Source organism: Prionailurus viverrinus, chromosome X (genome assembly GCF_022837055.1).
Source record: "Prionailurus viverrinus isolate Anna chromosome X, UM_Priviv_1.0, whole genome shotgun sequence".
Taxonomy (NCBI): domain Eukaryota; kingdom Metazoa; phylum Chordata; class Mammalia; order Carnivora; family Felidae; genus Prionailurus; species Prionailurus viverrinus.
In genome coordinates this window covers 38,441,148-38,460,656 of record NC_062579.1, presented here as the reverse complement: position 1 = coordinate 38,460,656, position 19,509 = coordinate 38,441,148, and the positions used below count along the sequence as shown (strand labels likewise).

Here is a 19,509-nt window from a genome sequence, read left to right as displayed (position 1 = left end):
CTGAGACACAAGATCCAGGAACGTGTGATTGTGTGTGTCGACACTGTTCGTGTGAGACTAGCAAAGACTGAGCACCTGAGAAAAGATGGCTCTGGCCAGGGAAGCGTGAGGCTGCAAAGTGTGCATGTGCATGTGTACGTGTGCTTTGTGTGCCTGTGTGTGTGTGTGTGTGTGTATACCTGAGACGAGTGGAAGATTGATTACAGTTTCTACTCCAGTCTAGCCCGGAGGCTCAGGGGGAACTGTGACAGCAGGAGAGAAAATGATGGCGAGGCCGAGTGACTGAAACAGTACGAGAGACCACATGAGTGTTTGTGAGTGAGAGCCGAGAAGGAACACGGCACTGTGTGAGAGAGAATCAACAGCCCAGCAGTGAGCGAGTCTGTGAAACATCTCATGTGGGACTTTAATCAGAGGGGTTTTTTAAAAATATTTTTTAAGTGTATTTATTTAGAGAAAGAGAACAAACTGGGGAGGGGCAGAGAGAGAAGGGGACAGAGGATCTGAAGTGGGCTCTGCACTGACAGCAGAGAGCCCAGTGTGGGGCTTGAACTCACAAACCGTGAGATCGCGGCCTCAGCCGAAGTTGGACACTTAAGCCACTGAGCCACCCAGGTGCCCCTAGTTAGAGGTTTTAATGTGTGTGAAAATCAGAAAATGAGGCCCTGGGAGGCCATGGGATTGGTATGTGGGAGAAGTGGGCAAGGCTGTAGCTGTGTTCAAGTGTCCCTGCTAAGGAAAGATGGTGTGAAGGACCAAGGCCATGAGAGACCGTGTGTGTGTGTGTGTGTGTGTGTGTGTGTGTGTGTGTGTGTGTGACACTGAGAGCCTCATAGCAGTTGAGAATTGGTGACTACAGATGGCAGAGGCTGACTGAAGAAACATGACCATGACAGTGAACAGGTGACCGAGACAGCATCTGAGATACAGATGGTCTGAGTGTATGTGAACCTCCTTGCAAGAGACTGTTAAAGGCTGTAAATCAGGACTGGGTATATTGAACGCCGCTGGAGAAGAAACGTGACACGAGGTGACTGACACAGTGTCTGAGATACCGTATGACTGCATGCGTGTGCACCTTAGCTACCATCGGCGACTGTGGCTGTGTGAGATGGATGGGGGCTCAGGTGAGAAGAGGTGGGAGAGATGGCGATTTTGTCTGTGTGCGAGAAAGTCCATGAAAGACCAGCAGGGGCTATAAATCAGTGACTATTCTGATAATGTGACTAAGTGGTAGAAGCATCTAAAGGTGTGACTGTGTTGTGTGCATGTGAAAAACTGGTAAGAGGACATGGTGGTGTTACTGGCCAGATGAGGGAGGCTGTAAGACGTGTGTGTGTGTGTGTGTGTGTGTGTGTGTGTGTGTGTGTGTGTGTGGCTGTTTGTAGGAGACCAGGAATCCATGACAGAGAAAATGACTCCCTGAGTGTGTGAAGGAAAGTCTGAGAGGCTGTGAGACCAAATATGTAAATGAGCCCTGCTCCTAAGACGCTCTAGTAGAGACTAGAGATCCAGAACTGTGTGTAACTGTGTTTAAAAAAAAAAAGAGAAAATGACCAAGGCCAAATGAGACTGTATGAGAGACCACAGAGCAAATATGCCAGGCCTGGGAGAAAGTCACTTCCTCTACGGGTCCTGCCTCTTCTGTCCCCTGTGCTGGCTTCTCCCAGTTCTCCAGAACTTGAAACGCTGGAGTTCCCGGGGTTTTACCTGGCACAAGGTGAAGTCTCCAGGAAGTCTGGTCCAGTGCCGGCCCTTGAGACTCTACTTATCCCCTCAGCGGCGTTGCCCACGTTTTTACCACCTGCCCAGACTCTGTTTCATCGCACTTGTCAGAATCTCTAGAGTCTTGTTGATTTCACATATTTATTCATTCGGCGCCTGTTTATTGAGCCCTGCAGCCACAGCAGTTACCAAGCCAGGCACAAATCCCTGCCCTTTGGAGAGCAGGCATTTTAGTGAGGGTGATGGTAATGGACAAGAAAGAAACAGATAAATACATCATATCAGGCGGCAGTGCAATAATTACGTGGGACAAGAATCTCTCACTCCGTTGAAATAATAAATCTTCAGAGTCATTTTATTGCCAAACGTGGAAGAAGATGGAAGCACCAACACCCCTGTTCCACAGGGAGTCCTAGGAGTATACAGTTTAGGCACAAAAGAACTATCAATTCTATCATTATTACCAGGGCAACGGGTGATTAGATAAAACAGCGAACCAGAATCACAGGTTTCTTGGGGAGTTTGTTTCTGCAGGATTAACACCGAGCTGATGTTTGAGTCTTGGAATCTTAACAAGATCCCTTTGTTCAAAGCATACTTTCAAAGACAGGCTTATGTTCTCAGGAAACAGTACATCTGTAACGGATACAAATGTCAACATATCACCCATAACACAAGACCAACATCCTTGCGAAAGTTCTCTTTTAACACCTGACCCGATCAAATTCTATTACCTTGTTTTAATTTGCAGAACGGTACCTCTCCCTCCATGAATGCAGAGGAAATGACACCCGGCCTTCCTAACTTTCTTAGACTTTTTTTAATGTTGATGTATTTTTGAGAGAGAGAGACAGCACATGTAGGGGAGGAGCAGAGAGAGGGAGACAGAATCCAAAGCAGGCTCCAGGCTCTGAGCTGTCAGCACAGAGCCCAACGCAGGGCTCAAATTCACGAACCCTGGAGATCATGACCTGAGCCGAAGTCAGATGCTTTACTGACTGAGCCACCCAGGCACCCCAGACTCTTTTTTGTTAATTAAAGAACTTCCTGTTCTTAAAGTGGGCTCTGGAGTTTCACCCATCAGGGCTTATGAGAAAAAAGAAAAGAGCAGGTCCGTGGAGCTCAGTTTTACCTGCATCAACAAGGGGCTGAAGAGGACTTAATTATTAACAGTAAAAGAAGGAGCATGCAGAATTGTTTTTATAGATGAGACCTACAAAGAAAGAGGTTTCAGTGACTAGAATGGTTCTTAAAGTGTAGTCCCCAGACCAGCAGCATCAGTGTCACCTGGGAGCCTGGTAGAAATGCACATTCTTTTTGTTTTAATGTTTATTTATTTTGAGAGAGAGTGTGAGCAGGGGAGGGGCAAAGAAAGAGAGAGAGAATCCCAAGCAGACTCTGCACTGACAGTGCAAAGCCCAACACGGGGCTCAATCTCACAAATCATGAGATCATGACATGAGCTGAAATCAAGAATCGGATGTTTGAGCCACCCAGGCATCCCTAGAAATCTATATTCTTTTTTTTAACCTTTTTAAAGTTTATTTGTTTATTTTGAGAGAGACAGAAGGAGAGAGAGAATTCCAAGCAGGCTCTGCGCTATCAGTGTGGAGCCCAATGTGGGGCTTGAGCTCACGAACCACAAGATCATGACCTGAGCCAAAGTCGGATGCTTAACTGACTGAGCCACCCAGGCACCCCTAGAAATGTACATTCTTGAGTCCTACCCCACACCTACAGAATCAGAAACAGGTGGGGCCCAGCAATCTGTGATTCAACAGATCTTCCAGATAATTCTGATGCACACTAAGGTTTGAGAGCCCCTGGGCTACAGAGTGACAGGAGTGCCATACAAAAGGGTAGCTAGAGAAAGCCTCTGTGAGGGAGATGACCTTTTTTGTTTGTCTCCTCTTTTAGAGCGTAAGCCCCTAGAGGGCCAGGATTTGGGGCCATTTTATGCTCTGCTCCATCGAGTGCCAAGAACAGCATCTGACTCCCAATAGATGCTCAATACACGTTGAGTGAATGTATTTAACAAGCAGCACCTACTGTATGCCAGGCACTGTTCTAAGGACTTTTAAGAATCTGAAAGTCCCAGTCTTTGCAACAAACTCCGTGATACAGGCTCAGGGCGGGGCTTGTTACCCACCCCAGTTACTCGATGGATCGTGGTCAAGCTCGGTCCTTCCCAACCACCCCCTCCCCAGGCCCCAGCTGCCCCCACCTGGGACAGTGGATAGTCCCACTTCACTCCCACACCCCTTTTCCCATACTTTCACTTCCCCTTCTCACTTCCCTGTGCTGACCGCCCTTCCCCATGCTGACCACAGGGAACCTCACTTTCAGGAAAGAGGAGGATGAAGCAATTACCTCGATCCAATGAGGAGGGACACACTGAGCACCCTACACTCATTTCCCGTCGTCCAACCCCCACTTGAGGTTGACACTATCGTTGTGGTACAGACTGCTTTTTACCGTTGGAGAAACTGAGGCTCAGAGAGGTTCAAGTGACTTACCCAAGGTCACCCAGATAGCAAGTGTATGCTCCATTTCCTCTCAGTAAGGATGTGACCAGGGAGCACTGACTGAGTACTCAAGGGTTGCTGGGCAGGGTGCGGGTGCCAGGGATACAGTGAGGAGCAAAACCGGACCAAGAGTGAGGCAGGAAGTAGGGAGGGGAGAGCAGAGCAGGAGGCCTCCAGGGGAAGAGGTGACAGGAAAGAGGTTGAAGCTTCGGGGACCCTGCACGACACCCTCCCCTCCCCCCCCCAACTGCCCTCCCCCTCCCAGTTCCTCCTGGCCCGGTTCCTCTTTCCCACTGATTCCAGAGCCAGGTCAGCCCATACAAAGCCAGGCCTCCTCTCTGGCGGAGGGCAGAGCTGCTGGGGTGCAGTGCTCAACATGCCCGCCCGAGCACAGGCCCCTCGGTTGCTACCACTGCTGCCGCTGCCGCTGCTGCTCGCCCTGCTGCCAGCCACAGGTGAGTGAGTGGGTGAGGGCGCCCTGGGGTGCCGGGGCCCATGACAGCCCTGACCGTGCCCCCCCCAACCCTGTTCCAGGCTCAGACCCCGTATTGTGCTTCACCCAGTATGAGGAAGCCACAGGCAAGTGCATGGGCCTCCTGGGGGGAGGTGTCAGTGTGAATGATTGCTGCCTCAACCCTGCCTACGCCTTCCAGAAGCCTGGCAGCAAGCTGTGCCAAGCATGCAGGTGAGGGGGCACGGGGGTTGCAGGAGAGGCCACCCACAACTGGGGCCTTTGCTCCTCTGGGATTTCCAAGGGCGACTCCAAGGCCCTGATCAGGACCACAGCCCAGAGGTTCTCAGCCTCTGTTGACATTTGGGGCCGGAACATTCTTTGTTGTAGGGAGCTGACCTGTGCATTGCAAAACCTGTACTCTGGAGCCTCCCTGTCCTCCCACTTGATGCCAGTAGCAACTCCCCCAGCCAATCGCGACAACCAAACTATCTCCAGACATTGCCAATTGTCCCCCCACCCGGGGGGCAAAACCACCCCGGGTTGAGAACTACTGCCAAAGCTTGGGTATTGAGAACTTCCTGCATACTGGAAGCATCGTGGGTGGAGTACAGCTCAGGTATTCTGAAGGTAGCTCACATCCCCTAATTGTGATTTCAGCTCATACTGCGTACTTACTGTATACAGACGTGTCGTGGGGGTGGGAGAGTTTGGGGAATTGTGAGGGCAGCTCCAGGCTCCTGAGTAGCCCCTAGTTATGATGACACTTCACGTTGTTCGTTGAGTACTCCCAGCACACTGGATGCATTGCAGAGGTCATGGGTAGCTGGAGGATTTCTGAGGGTGTCTCTAGTCTCCCAATCATGATGCCAGCCTACATGTATTTAACCCTTACTGTATGCCAAACATGTTTTCTAACAGTTTACTGTATATCCTAGATACACCCTATGGAAGGGGAGCTTGGGAAGTTTTGAAGGCAGCTCTGGGCCCCTAGTCGTGTCAACAGTTCACATCAGTTTAGTATTATGCTGTGCAGGGAGTTGGGGATAGATCTGGGGTGTTTCTGACCAGGTCTCTAAGCTCACTGGGTTGATAGCTCCTGTTTATGAAGCACTTCCTGTTTACCAGCTACCATGTACGGTGGTGGCCTGGCAGGTTTCTGACAGCAGGTCTGGGCCCCTAGTCCTTATATTTGCTTACTGCATGCCTGGCACTATCTTTGGGGGACCTCAAAGGGTTCCAGGTCCCCGATCGTGAACGTCAATGATATCGTTAAGTGCTTACTGCGTGCCCTCCTCTTCCCATTTAATCCCTGACATCCCTAAAGAGGTAGGTACTCTGACCAATCCATTCCACATACACTCAGCCTGTGCCCCCGCCCTGTGCCTGCCCACACTCTGTAGTCCAGTACATCATCCTTGCCAGCTCCAGCCAGGATGAGACATATGTGCTCCTCTCTGCAGGCCTCCACGTTGGTCGCCGTGGTCTGCGTGGGGCCCCTGCTCGGTGACCTGCACTAAGGGATCCCAGTTACGGCACCGGCGCTGCATAGGCTGGGATGGGCAGTGCTCTGAGAAGGTCGAGCCTGGGACCCTCGAGTGGGAGCTGCAGGCCTGTGAGGACCACCCGTGCTGTCCTGGTGAGGAGGATCCCCAAGGCAGGCGACCCTGGGAACAATCAGGGCAGAGGCCCTAAGGGCAGGACTGTGCCTGATGTGTGTGAGGCACTAAGGAACAGGCCAGTGTGGCTGGAGGAGAGTTGTGGGAGGCGACATCAAAGGGGAACTGATCCTTGTGGGCTAGGAAAAGGATGCTGGCTTTTATTCTGTGGTCGTGGGCAGACGGGGAACGTGAGTGGACTTGGCTTGTGACATCCCTCTCACTGTCAGGAGGAGGGCAGATTGTATGTGGTGAGGGCTGAAGCAGAGGGGACCGGTGTGAAGGCTACTGCAAGAGTCCGGAGGAGCAATGATGTTGCACCAAGTGTGGCAGAGGATGTGGGGCACGTGAGGAAGCGAGGACCCCCGCATGATGCCCCCATTTCCATCCTGTCCCCCTCCCTTCTATCCCACAGAGATGGGTGGCTGGTCCAACTGGGGTCCCTGGACGGCTTGCTCTGTCACCTGTTCCAAAGGGACCCGGACCCGTCAGCGAACATGTGATCACCCCACCCCCAAGTGTGGGGGCCACTGCCCAGGAAAGCCACAGGAGTCAGAACCCTGCGACACCCAGAAGGTCTGCCCCAGTGAGTGAAGGCAACCACAGGGCACTGATGCAGGCACCTGGGGTGGGTCTGGGGGTTCCAGCAGGGAACTGCCAGGGCCGGAGGACTTCAGCATGCATGACCACACTTAGCATCCCCCCTCCCTGTCCCGCCACAGTACACGGGGCCTGGGCTGCCTGGGGTCCCTGGGGCCCCTGCTCGGGTTCCTGCCACGGTGGACCCAGCAAACCTGTGGAGATACGAAGCCGCACGTGTTCTGCACCTAAGCCGTCCAAGGAGCCTCCTGGAAATCCCTGCCCGGGGCCAGACAGTGAACAGCACACCTGCTCCGGCCTGCCACCCTGCCCAGGTACACAGGGATGAGGCCTCTGACACTCTGTTCTTGACTCGGGCACAGACGCTCTGCCATTTCAGGGGATAGAGATCCTAGGCCACGTGACCATGGAGCTCTTCACTGGGGCTTCCGTTCGTCTGCCTCGAGGGTCTAGGGGCTGAGGGGAAGATTGAGGTGGACTTTCTTCTCACTTCATCCCCCACCCCAACAGTGGCTGGTGGCTGGGGACCATGGAGCCCTATAAGCCCCTGCCCTGTGACCTGTGGCCTGGGCCAGATCTTGGAACGACGGACATGTGATCACCCTAAGCCCCAGCATGGGGGCCCCTTCTGTGCTGGTGATGACGTCCGGACCTTAATCTGCAACACGGCCGAGCCCTGCCCAGGTCAGTACCTCAAGATGTATTGTCGCCATGCCTTAGCCCTCACCCATCTCTGCTGCCCAGTTCCTGCTACTAATGCCTTGTTCCTGCCTCTGACTCCCCCATTCCTGGCCCTGGTGCCTCAGTCCCACCTCTGATCCCCCATCCACACATCTGCTCACCCCCGGTCCTTCCCCCAGTCTTCATTCCTTCCTCTGGATCCCCTCACTGGCCCCTTCTCTGGTTGCCCCTGTCTCTGCAGTGAACGGAGAGTGGGGGCCCTGGGGGCAGTGGAGCCCCTGCTCCCGTAGGAACATAAAAACTATCAGCTGTGAGGCGATCCCCGGCCAGCAGACACGCTCTCGGAGCTGCAAGGGCCGCAAGTTTGACGGGCAGCGGTGCATCGGGGAACAACAAGACATCCGTCACTGCTATAACATCCAGCGCTGCCCCTGTGAGTGCCCCTGCAGATGAGCCTGTGAGGCTGGGGCCGCCCATGCAGTGAAGGGGGCGGTTCTGACTCTACCATGGACCCCATGTCCCTGCCACCTCTCTCTCTCTCTCTCATTCCCCACCCCACTGAAACCTCTCATTCTGACTCCTTGCAGGGAAAGGCTCATGGTCGGAGTGGAGTAGCTGGGGGCTGTGCATGCCCCCGTGTAAACCCAACCCTGTACAAACCCGCCAGCGCCTCTGCACGGCCCCGCTCCCCAAGTTCCCGTAAGTGAGGGGATACAGTGTGCCCAGGAGGGGGAGGGAGAGTCTGCTCAGCTCCCTGCAACCAGGGTGTCCATTCCTGGGTCTAAGGTGCCTGCCCTGACAATTGCCACCTCTCACCTGCAGGAAGAGGAGAGAAACTAAGGAAGCAGCTGAGAAAGAGAATACTGAGGGGAGAATTGTGCCCTCTGTGCCCTCTGAGCCTCTCATTCAGTCACTCAGCCATTCCCCCATCCCCCCAGTCCTTCCTGCGACCATGTGCTCTCACTCTCTCGGTTACCCATGCTTCCATTTGCTCCTTCTGTCACTCAAGCCTTCATTCACTTATTCATTCCTTCAGCCACCCACATCTCACTCAACGTCTCACTGCCCCAAGGCACTTGAAGGCCTTTTTGGCAACAATCATAGGCCCACAGAACCCAGGTCCCTTGGGTCCCCCAAAGGATCCAGGTCAGCAGAGCCCTGACAGAAGGCAAATGTGGAACAGTTGGGGCATGGATAAGGGGCTGCCATCTTGACCCATGCCCAGGAAGCTTATCGGGTCTCTCCTGGCAGGAGGGGCATTCCCAGTCTCATTACTGTGTGAGCAGAGTCCTGGACATAGGTGACCAGCCACCCAAAGTGTTTCCTGGTGGCCCAGGTGTTGGAGAGGGTTAAAACGCCCACTCATCCCTTCTGTATTTCCAGATACACCAAGCCACTAGATTGAGTGGGCCGTTCTCAACTCATGGAAGGCCTGCCATCTGGGGACTGGTCTCTGGCTCTGGGGTTTCTAGGGGATCTTGAAAACAAGTTACAGGTGTTGAGTGGAGGCAGAAAGCACTTGACAGAGTGGGGAAACGAATGGATTTGAATGAGGGGACTGGAGTGAGAGCAGATGAATGGAGTGCTTGCCTTGTGGGAGGAATAAGCCAGGCAAAGACCATTCTGGACGTGGGACTAAGTCCAGATGAAATGGAAGAGAGAGAGGTTGGCTTGGGGCAGGCATGTGGGCCCAAAAACAAGGTCTCGAATACCAGGGCAAGGCATCTGGCGTCTTTTCCAGTGGGCAATAGAGAGAGATGTAAAGGATTTGGAAAGTAGGAGAGGGTAACTCTTGTCAATAAGTAACAATTACCAGCATTTATTGAGCACTTACTGTGTACCAGACAGTACTCTGAGCATTTTATCTAAATTAACTCAGTTATCCTCACTCAGCCCAGTAAGGTGGGTATTATCATTATGCCAATTATTCCCATGTTTCAGATGAGCAGAGGGAAGACACAGAAATTGCCTGATATCTCATAGCCAGAAAATAGTGTTGGGCACTCAGTAGGCACAGTAGGCACTCAATAAGAATTTGTTGAATGCATTCTTGCCTTCCTTGAGCTTCTCCCCTCCATTCCCCTCTAATGCCCCAGGCCCACCATTACCGTGGTCGAAGGTCAGGGTGAGAAGAACGTGACCTTCTGGGGGAAGCCATCAACACTGTGCGAGATGCTGCAGGGGCAGAAGGCGGTGGTGGAGGAGAAACGGCCCTGTCTACACGTGCCTGAATGCATAGACCCTGAGGATGAGAAGCTCTAACACCTCTCTCTCCCACTCTGACCCCCGGACCTCCCAAACTTCAATAAACGGATCTCTTCCCCAGGAGGGGGGCAATACCATCTTCTAAGCCAAAGGGCACAGCACGGGCAGAGTAGCAGCGGCTTGTTGTGGAAAACAGTATTTTCCGCTCTGGCCATAGTTTGGCAGGAGCGAAAGCGAGTATCGGTCCCTTCGTGGCCGTCTTGATCCCAGCGTCTGCGCGCCCCCCCCGCCCCTCCCGCCTTCTGCAGCGCCCTTGGCCAGTACAGCACGTTCCTCTGCAGAGCTCCGCGTTACGGGTTTCCTGGTTGGCTACTCGCCCTGGCAGGCACTTTCTGATTGGCCGACGTGCCCAGGTTTCCACCCGCCAGAGCCTCTCGGATGGCGGTTCCGCGTTAATTCGGCATTGAACCGCGGCAAAGGCGGCAGAGGCATGCCTGTGGTTGGCACCCCGCCGCTCGAACACCTGCACCCACCCACTCCCAACAGCCCTGCTCCAATGCCACAATTAGCAGAGACGAAATAGCTCCGCGAGACCGCAAGTGGGGGTATGGCCGGGGGTGGACCGAGGAAGTGCCTGTGAGGTGCTCTGAGCTGGGGCAGGAGCAAACAGAAGCTAGAGTCAGCATCTGCCAGAAGGAGCCCCCGGGACAAACCCAGACACAGATTCCTTTGGTATTTGTACATTCATTCAACACTTGATAGCGTCTACTGTATACTAGAACTAAGTCTGGGCATCTGGGGTGGAGGAGGGCTGGTAGAAGGAGAGGACATCTGAGCGAGGGAACAAAGTCAGAATATGTGATCCTTTCGTTTGAACATTTATTCAACACTTATCAACGCCTACTGTATACTAACAATAGCGCTGGACATCATGGAGAATAAAGAAGAGGAGTCAGAACGGCACGTGTCTCCACAATGAAGGGAACAAACCCAGACACTAATACTGTTAGCATTTGCTCATTCGATTTTGCACCAATTCGCATTTACTGAATTCTGAGCCCCTTGTGATGAGATAAATCCTAAGAATCATCATAACTGTGGAATTAGCTAATACCTAGTGTGCCTGGTTAGTGTTTTAAGACTGCATAGCATCATGAATTCATTTAATCCACAACAAACCTAAGAGGGTCGATATTATCATCATTCCCATTTACAAAGGAGTAAACTGAAGCACAGAAAGAGAGTCGGCTGAACATTTGAAGCCCCATGTGTGCTGTGAGTGGAGGGACCCCTCTGTGAAAGGGTTCAGATGAAAGATTCATGACACCTGGAGTCTGTCAGGGTGCTACTTTCTCTGGGTCGATTTCCCTCTGTAAAATAGGTCAGTTGATGGGTGGAAGTAAAGACAAAGTTGATGAATTTTTGGTCATCTTGGGAAGACTGAGCTGAAGTGAGTGATTCTGGTCGCTACCACAGGGTATGAGAGGTCTGTGTTTACAAGAAAGTGGAAGTTTGTGCATTATGAGACATATCTTTGTGTATGTGTGATATGCAGACCTATGGGTCTGGGCAAGAATTAAGGATGTATTGAGTGTATGCAGAATGCATTTAAAGTTACAGCCATGTGTGCGCCATAACAATCTGAATTATAGATGTGTGTGTGTGTGTGTGTGTGCACATGCACGCATGTACATGTGCGTTAATGTGCCATGGATATGTGCGAGTGTGCATTATAAACACGGGTACGATACTGATTACGAACATATGTCAGGTGTGTGTGTCTCAGGGTCGTTGCTCACCAGTGCACAACAAAGAAAATCATTCCTGGAACCCCTTCGGTTCATTCATTCCTGCTGGAGAAGATGGAGACAGTGCAGTGGAGCCTTACCTCTGCCTCAGGGAGTTGAGACACTCTTGAGGGGAATCCTCATTCTTCTGTAAAACAATCTAGAAAACATGTATTTCTGGGGATCGAGCCACCTAGAGAAAGGGAATAATGCTGGGGGCCGTGAATAGTAGAAACCTAGGAATGGGGGCCCCGGGAAGAGGCAGTCTGGAGACAGATTCCTAAGTTCCCCAACTTCTGGCCCTGAGAGGAGCCAGAAAGATCTGTAGACCTGCACCTGCTCCTGTCCCCCCGGAGAGGCCACCACGGGTCCCGCACACAGCCTGTTTACTTCAGTTATTGAGCAAAAAACTGGGAAACACATACCTCTACATGTTGGGAAATTACCTGACTAATGGGGAGTTCCCCATCTGGGGGACACTGGGAGATGGAATGCAGAGAGAGCATCCAGGAAAGACAGGGAAGGAATAGCCAAATAAAAGACCCAGGAGTGAGACTGAGGCTGCCTGGCACGGAGGAGGGAGTAGAAAAAGAAGAATTTGACCTGAAGACTGTGGGAGGCTGGGGGAAGAAGAGATGGAATCTGAGTCCTGGACGAGGGGACTTCCTGGAGACCTTGGCCAAAGATATCCTTGAGAGAGAGAGGTAAAGGACATTCCTGGCAGAAGCCACAGCACATGCAAAAATATAGAGGTCGTCTCCAACCCACACACACACCCCCTTACAGGTGGGTCAGTTGATCATTTTGACAGATGAGGAAACCAAGTCTCAGAGGGGTTAAGTCACTTTCCCAAGGGTATGGTGGAGGTCTAGTTTGAACTTCAAGCACTCTGACTCTGGGCTCTACCCCATCACTACCTTGTTTAAACAGGCCAAGGATCTAATGAATAAAGAATGAACAAATGAAGAACGGGTGGATGATTCAACTGAAAATCCTGCAGGCAGAAGAGACTCCAAATCTGCCTATTTCTTACCATATCTTCTTCCACCTCACTTGGTCCACCCCCATCACTCCCTGCGGCCCACAAGAACCTGCTCAGTCTGGTCCCTGCTAAGCAGTCTGATGCCATCTCCTGCCACAAACTCCCTTGCTCACTTTGTTCCAGCCACACTGGCACCTCTTTCTAGCACATTCTATTTAAGAAATGCATGGATCACAAAGTCAACATGGCCCTTTGGGAATGAACTGGAGTTTTGGATTCCTTCCTCTGTGAAGTAGCAATGTTGCCCACCCCACAGGATTGTTGTGAGGGTTGGATGAGACAATACCTTAGTTAAGCATTGGGTGCTGTCAACAAATGATTGCTTTTAAATGGATTTGTGCTTTCACTGTAGTCAGGATCCTACAGGAGCTGTCAGGATGGCTTCCACAGCCCACCTCTGCCTGGACTATACAGGTCATTTGCTCGTGTGGCAAACATTATTTGACACCTACTGTGTGCATACCCTAGGAAAAGTCTGTGGAAAGTTCTCTGGTCCAGGGGAGACAACGATGGGCACCGATGATACCAGGTGGTTATGGTGGTTTTTGGCTTGTCCAGGGCAGAGGGATGGGGACATATAGACTGAGTGTGTGTGTGTGTGTGTGTGTGTGTGTGTGTGTGCACGTGTGTGTGTAGGGCCACGGGGTGGGGAGCTAGAGCTTCAGGTGATGTGTCTGTGTGGCAGATCTAGGTTTATCACGATCGTCTATGGGTATGTAATTTGGGTGTGCATGTTCGTGTGCGTTTCTCTGGGTCTCTGTGTGTCAGTGTGGTGACTGTGTGTGTATAGGCTGATATGCGTGCATGTGTGCATGCATGCACATGTGTGTTACCCTGGGCTTGTGTATGCCTACAGACCTAGATCGGTGGGTTATCTGTACGTGCCTCCGTGTGTTTCTTTACTTCTGTGTGTGTCCATATGTTTCCCCACGTTTGTGTCATTCTTGTGTGCCTCCAGGCCCCTGCAAGGGTATGTACCCCACCCAAGTGTCCAAGTCTGCCTATCTGATGCTGTCGATGCCGCCCCCGCATCCTCTGTCTGCCTAGCTGAGCCTGTATGGATATGGGAAGTTAATCTCCCCCCCACCTCCAAGGTACTGCGTGTGGCCCCCACCCGTCGCGGTGAGGTTATTTCTCTACTTTTGAGTCTTTGCGTGTTCTTCCATTCCCACCTCACCCCCCCCCCCCCAACATGACTTCTGTAGTGAACATCAACACTGGAAATTGAGTATCTGCCGAGAATCCTGCGTGTGGCTGAGACTGGGTGCGAAGACCAGAATGAGGCGGGGTGGGGGGTCTTGCCAGGCCACTCACCCCCAATCCTCCTAACAAGTACCTACCCCGCCCCCACTCCCCAAATTGCGCATCCCCGTTCGGACGAGGGGGAGGGGAAACAGGTTGCGGCGTGGCGCGTGCGCACTGCCGCCTTCAGCACCACGGACAGCTCCTTCGCCCCCGCCTGCCAGCGCGCGCCACCGCCGCCCCAGCACTGAAGGCGCGCTGACGTCACTCGCCGCTCCTTCGCAAACTCCCCTTCCTGGTCGCCTTGGTCGCGTCCGCGCCGCCGCTGGCCCAGCTGGACAGCACCATGCGGGGCGCGAGATAGGGGGGTACGGGCGCGACCATCCGCGCTGCGGCGGCGGCGACTCGGCGCTGCCTCAGTCTGCAGCGGGCAACCGAAGAGTCGCGTCGTGCCTGAGAGCGCAGCTGTGCTCCTGGGCCCCGCGCGGTCCGCCCCCGCGGCTCCTGACCAGACTGCTCCTAGGACCCCCTGCCCCGCGCCGCAGCCATGAACTACCTGCGGCGCCGCCTGTCAGACAGCAACTTCATGGCCAATCTGCCAAATGGGTACATGACAGACCTGCAGCGCCCGCAGCCACCCCCGCCGCCGCCTGCTGCCCCCAGCCCCGGAGCCACACCCGGTTCCGCGACTGCCACTGCCGAGAGAGCCTCCGTGTCTGCCCCTGTGGCCTCTCCGGCTGCCCCTAGCCCTGGGTCTTCGGGGGGTGGTGGCTTCTTCTCGTCGCTGTCCAACGCGGTCAAGCAGACCACGGCGGCCGCGGCTGCCACCTTCAGCGAGCAGGTGGGCGGCGGCTCTGGGGGCGCAGGTCGTGGGGGCGCTGCCGCCAGGGTGCTGCTGGTCATCGACGAGCCCCACACCGACTGGTAAGCCACTGCTGCGGACGTCTTCCCGCGGGCCTGGGTCCCCAGATCGTTCCACGATGAGCACTTAATCAAGCGCCGCTTGTGTGCCAGACATCTGGCCCCCTTGCCCAAACCTTCTTCCTTTAAATTATTATGCTGGGCGCTTCCTGTGTGCCCCATCCTTGCCCCCCACCCAGGCCTTCTCGCTCCATACAGGGAGCAGTTATCGGGCGCCTGCTGTGTACCTCCTTCCCAAAAGCCTTGGCTTGAATATATCCTGTGAGCATTCGAGAGCCAAATGTTCCCTGTCCCCCCAACCCTCACCCCAAAGGCCTTGTCCTTTAATGGACCCTGTGAGCATTTATCAAGTACCTGCAGTGTGCCTTATCGGGAGCGCTTCCCCAAAGCCTTTGGCTTCCATGAATTTTGTGAACGTACATTGAGAGCTTGCTATGTGTTTTGTCCCCCTCAAACCTTGCCTGAAGGACTTCTCTCTAATAGGTCTTGTGAACATGTGTCCAGAGTGTGGTATGTGCCCCACCCCAGCCCTCTCCCCAAAGACCTTTTAAGCTATTCAGTGAACATCGATTGCCTGCTGCGTATCCCATCCCATGGTCTCACGAAAAGTGTTGCCTTTAATGGGTCCTGTGAGCCTTTATTGAATGCCTTCTGTGTGTCCCAACTCCAAGCCTCCTCTCCAAGGGCTTATTTCTCCCAAGGATCTAGGACGCATTTATTAAGTGCCTGATGTATGCCCTATCTCCAAACCCCTTTCTCGAACGTATTTTGCTCAAATGAGTCCCCTAAGCATTTTTAACCTTCTGTGTGTGACTCATCTTCAGACTCTCCCCTAAATCCTTTTCCTACGATGGATCTAGAAGGCATTGATTGAGTGCCTCGTTTAGCCTCCATTCTCAGGCTACTTCAAAGACCTTTCCTTTGGTGAACCCATCTAGCATTTATCACCTGCCTGCTGTGTGAGCCTACTCTAAAGCTTTTTTCCTCCAGTATATTCAGCAAGCATTTATTGAGTGCCTACTGTTGACCCCATCCCCAAACCCTTTCCCCAGTGGCTTCAGTCTGCATGTGTTGAACACCTTCTGCATGGCCCAACCTTCTCCATAAAGGCTTACCTCCCATTAATACAGTGATCAGGTATCTAGCACTTGTTGTATGCATCATTTCAATCCTCTTTCCAGAGACCTTTTCCTTTTAATCACTCCTTGGAGCATTTGTGGAGCACCACTGTGTGCCTGATTCTGTGCCCTCTCCCCAAAAGCCTTTTATATCACGGATAATCAACATTACATGGACCAATCTTCTGCATCCCCATTCCCTTCCACAAAAGACTTTTCCTCCAGTGAATCCAATGATCGTATGCCCATTCCAACCCCCGCCCCCGCAAAGACCTTTTCTTTTAATGGATCCAGTGAGCATTTATTTATCCCCTGCTAGGTGCTCGATTCTAATCACCTTCCCCCAGGTGCCTTTTCCTCCAATGGCTCCTGTGAGCATTTATAGAGTGCCATCTGTGTGCTCTACGTTCACACCTTCTTCCCAGAATCTTTTTCTTTTAGTGGATCTGGTGAGCATATGTGCAGTTACTGTTTTGTGGAGGGAGTAGATACCCCTTCCTTACCCCTAGTAGAACCTGTGCCAGTCATAAAGCCTCTAGCTAGGGTTCTTTCTTTTGATAAATCTAGAGCCCAGTTTATAAGGATTACTCTTTTCCCACTCCCCTCGGGGTCCCTAGGATTCCCTCTCCCAATCTCAAGTCCATGCCCCCAAAAGGTCTTTCTTCTATTTAAGCCAGTAAACACTTATTGAGTTCCTACTGTATAAGGGCCGTTCTCAACATCCCCTTTCCAAGTCTGGAAGTTGCTGCCCCGTCTCAAGAGCTCTCTCTCCAGGGGTCTACTTCAATATAAATTTATTGAGTTACCAGCTTTTTACTAGTTAGATCACCCCTCCACCCCAGGAGCCTTTACCCAGCAGCCTTTCTCTCTATTCAGAGCCATTTATTCATTCTACAGATATTTATTGCATACTTTCCATGTGTCAGAATGTGGGAGGCATTCATTTAGCATTACTATATACCAGGAAGAACTCTCCTTCAGTGCCATTTCCTTCTAACCCCAACCACCAGCTGTATTCTTTTTGCCTTTTTGTCCATTCAAGCCCACAATTGTTTAATGAGCACTTACTGTATACTAAGAACCCTATATTCAGTGCCTCTTTCCCTCCCCCCCTTGTAGCCCCAATTCACCCTTCAACAATCTCCATCCTGCCTTTGACACTAGGCAATCCTGAAAGCTCATAATATGCACCTACTGTATTCTGGCTAGGTCCCTTCCCCCACTTAGTAGCCATCTTCCCACCTGCTCTTCCCCAACCAATTAATCCGAAAAGCATTTATTAATCTCTTACTGTATTCTTTTCAAACAACCACATCCTCTTTGCTCCATCAATCCATAAAGCAGTTCTTAAACACATGCTCTAATTCCTTCACCAACACCCACTCACACAGGAGCCATCTTCCTGGCTAACTTTGCTCCACTGAAGTCAACAAACCTTAATGGGGCCCCTGCTGTATATTGGTAACCACCGTCCTTTAGACTTCCCTTCTCCACTCCTATACTCCAAGAAGGTTCTTTGCCATGTTTTCCTTCATCCAATTGAACATTTACCAATTGTCTCCGAGATACTGACAAGACCCTCCCCCTTTCCATAATCACAACTCCAACAAGCATTCATTGAGCACCTGCTGAATTCAGTGAAAGGTTCTTCCCTTCTCCTTCTGTGTCTCAGAACACCCCCAGCAGCTGTGCTAGTCTTTTCTTCCAGTCAATCTAGCAAATGTTTATTTAATGTCTTCTATAGATGGGATGGGATGGACAAAGATCCCGTGTACATCAGGCTCCGTGTGGCAAACAGAGACCTCTGCATCACCAACCTGCAGGCATAGCGAGTACCATCCGCACTCCAGCCTGGAATAAAGGAGGAGTTGTGCACAGTCTGTAATGGATTGTACACTTAGATAGAGTCTGACAACTTTCCCACCAAACCTCACCCCTCTCGTTCTCTCCTGGGTCTCAAATCCTCTGTGGCTTAAAGTTGCGAACTCTGAGTTGAGACTCATCTCCTCTTTTTAGAGATAATTTGGTTCAGTGTTTTTTCAAACTGTGGCTCACCTGTTGGCTTGTGACCAGCATTTCATTTTCTTCATGAATCAGTGTAAATGAAAATAGAACATAACAAGAATATGTTACACATTGTAAGTGCAATTATTATTATTTAGTGTAACTGTTACTCCAAGAAATATAATCAGTAATGTATACCATATATTATATGTGACATATACTATATAATACATTTGCTATATAATAGGTTTATAGTATATAATACATATATATGTGTATGTTTTTCTTCATGAAATGGAATAGAATAGAGTAGGAAATATCAGACTCCATTGCACACAGTAAAGGTAATTTACTAAAGCTTTCTTCTAATTATATATGTATATTTATATACTTTCTAGGTACATATACACATAGTATGTGATATGAAATATATTATATGTTATATATTATATAAGCCATACTATATTTGCTGTATAACATATTACAGATGTCATATAATATAAATTACATATATAGGGCAGGTAATTATGTATCTATGTATATAGTGGGTTATATAAACCATATCTCTTACTGTGGCTTCTTTTCTTAGACTTCCCTGGAAGCAGGCCCTGAGACTCTGAGGTTTGTGTGCAGTCTTCTTGGGGAGAGCTCTTGGGAACAACACCTGTTGCGGGGGAGGAGTGAGGGAACAGGATTTAGCAGAAGGAAAGGTTGAGCGATGATGCAGCCACAACAGAAGCCTCAGCCAATCCTTTGGGGGAGCTCTGCAGCTAGAATGACCCTTCAGAGTTACCCCAATTGGGGCGGGGTATCCAGGCTTTTGTATTCTTACATCAGTCAACCATTAGCCACAGGCTGCCCCCTGGAAGGAGGCATAATCGTGGGGAAGGCAAATCCCTCCTGCAGAGGCCAACTCCCAGTGAGGGACAGCACTGGGGGCCATCAGTAGCACATATTCCCAGAAGCCCGGAGAGAGATGGGTAGGCCTGAAGGTGCAGGTGGGAGGCGTGAGGTTCTGGGCAGAGCACAGAGTCTACTCCTTGCACTGCTCAGATTCACTTGCTTCTTAGAGTAAGTTTACCCTGTCTGGGAGCAGCATTGCAGCCTGGGAACAGGACTGTAATTGGTCTTGTTTCCTGGGGGAAGCTTGAAAGAACACGGTTAGTGGGATGAACGACAGCCCCCACTGCTGCACGTGATAAAAGTGGCATAAATAAATGATATGCATTGGTCTCCTTCTTCTGCGACACATTCTAGGTTCCCCTCACCCCAAGCTAGCACCTCTCTTGGTCTCAGCGGCTTACCCGATGAGTGATTCATCCCTTCATCCTCGAGGGATCCCTGAGCCCTTGGTCCCCATGCCCTTCCAAGGCTGTGGCTGCTGTACTTGTTCATTTGCCACCAAAGTCGTACGAGGAGTACCAACAGATGCCTAAGTGGATCACCTGGGTGCCATGCATATTCCTCCCTGCCCCCACTGTGCAATAGCAGCCCTACCTCCTCCTGATGTTCAAGGTCATGTACCCCTGCAAAGACAGCGATACATTCCT

General features: G+C 51.5%; 2 protein-coding genes across 3 annotated transcripts in view; both read left to right on the top strand.

Annotated features, from left to right (window-relative positions):
* The first annotated feature begins 4,544 nt into the window (after positions 1-4,544).
* CFP (complement factor properdin) lies at positions 4,545-9,968 on the top strand. The gene is made up of 9 exons (XM_047844927.1): positions 4,545-4,705; positions 4,785-4,935; positions 6,165-6,340; positions 6,775-6,945; positions 7,082-7,273; positions 7,470-7,643; positions 7,882-8,073; positions 8,228-8,339; positions 9,737-9,968. Exons 1-9 carry the CDS (start codon positions 4,627-4,629, stop codon positions 9,900-9,902), a joined length of 1,413 nt encoding a protein of 470 aa, XP_047700883.1. The 5' UTR covers positions 4,545-4,626; the 3' UTR covers positions 9,903-9,968.
* Positions 9,969-14,463: 4,495 nt separating this feature from the next.
* The window catches only part of SYN1 (synapsin I), a 50,026-nt gene continuing 44,980 nt past the window's right edge, over positions 14,464-19,509 (top strand). For both annotated transcript variants that reach the window (XM_047843940.1, XM_047843939.1), the window contains exon 1: positions 14,464-14,840. In XM_047843940.1, the coding sequence (XP_047699896.1) occupies positions 14,464-14,840 (377 nt within the window). The remainder of the gene's footprint in view (positions 14,841-19,509) is intronic.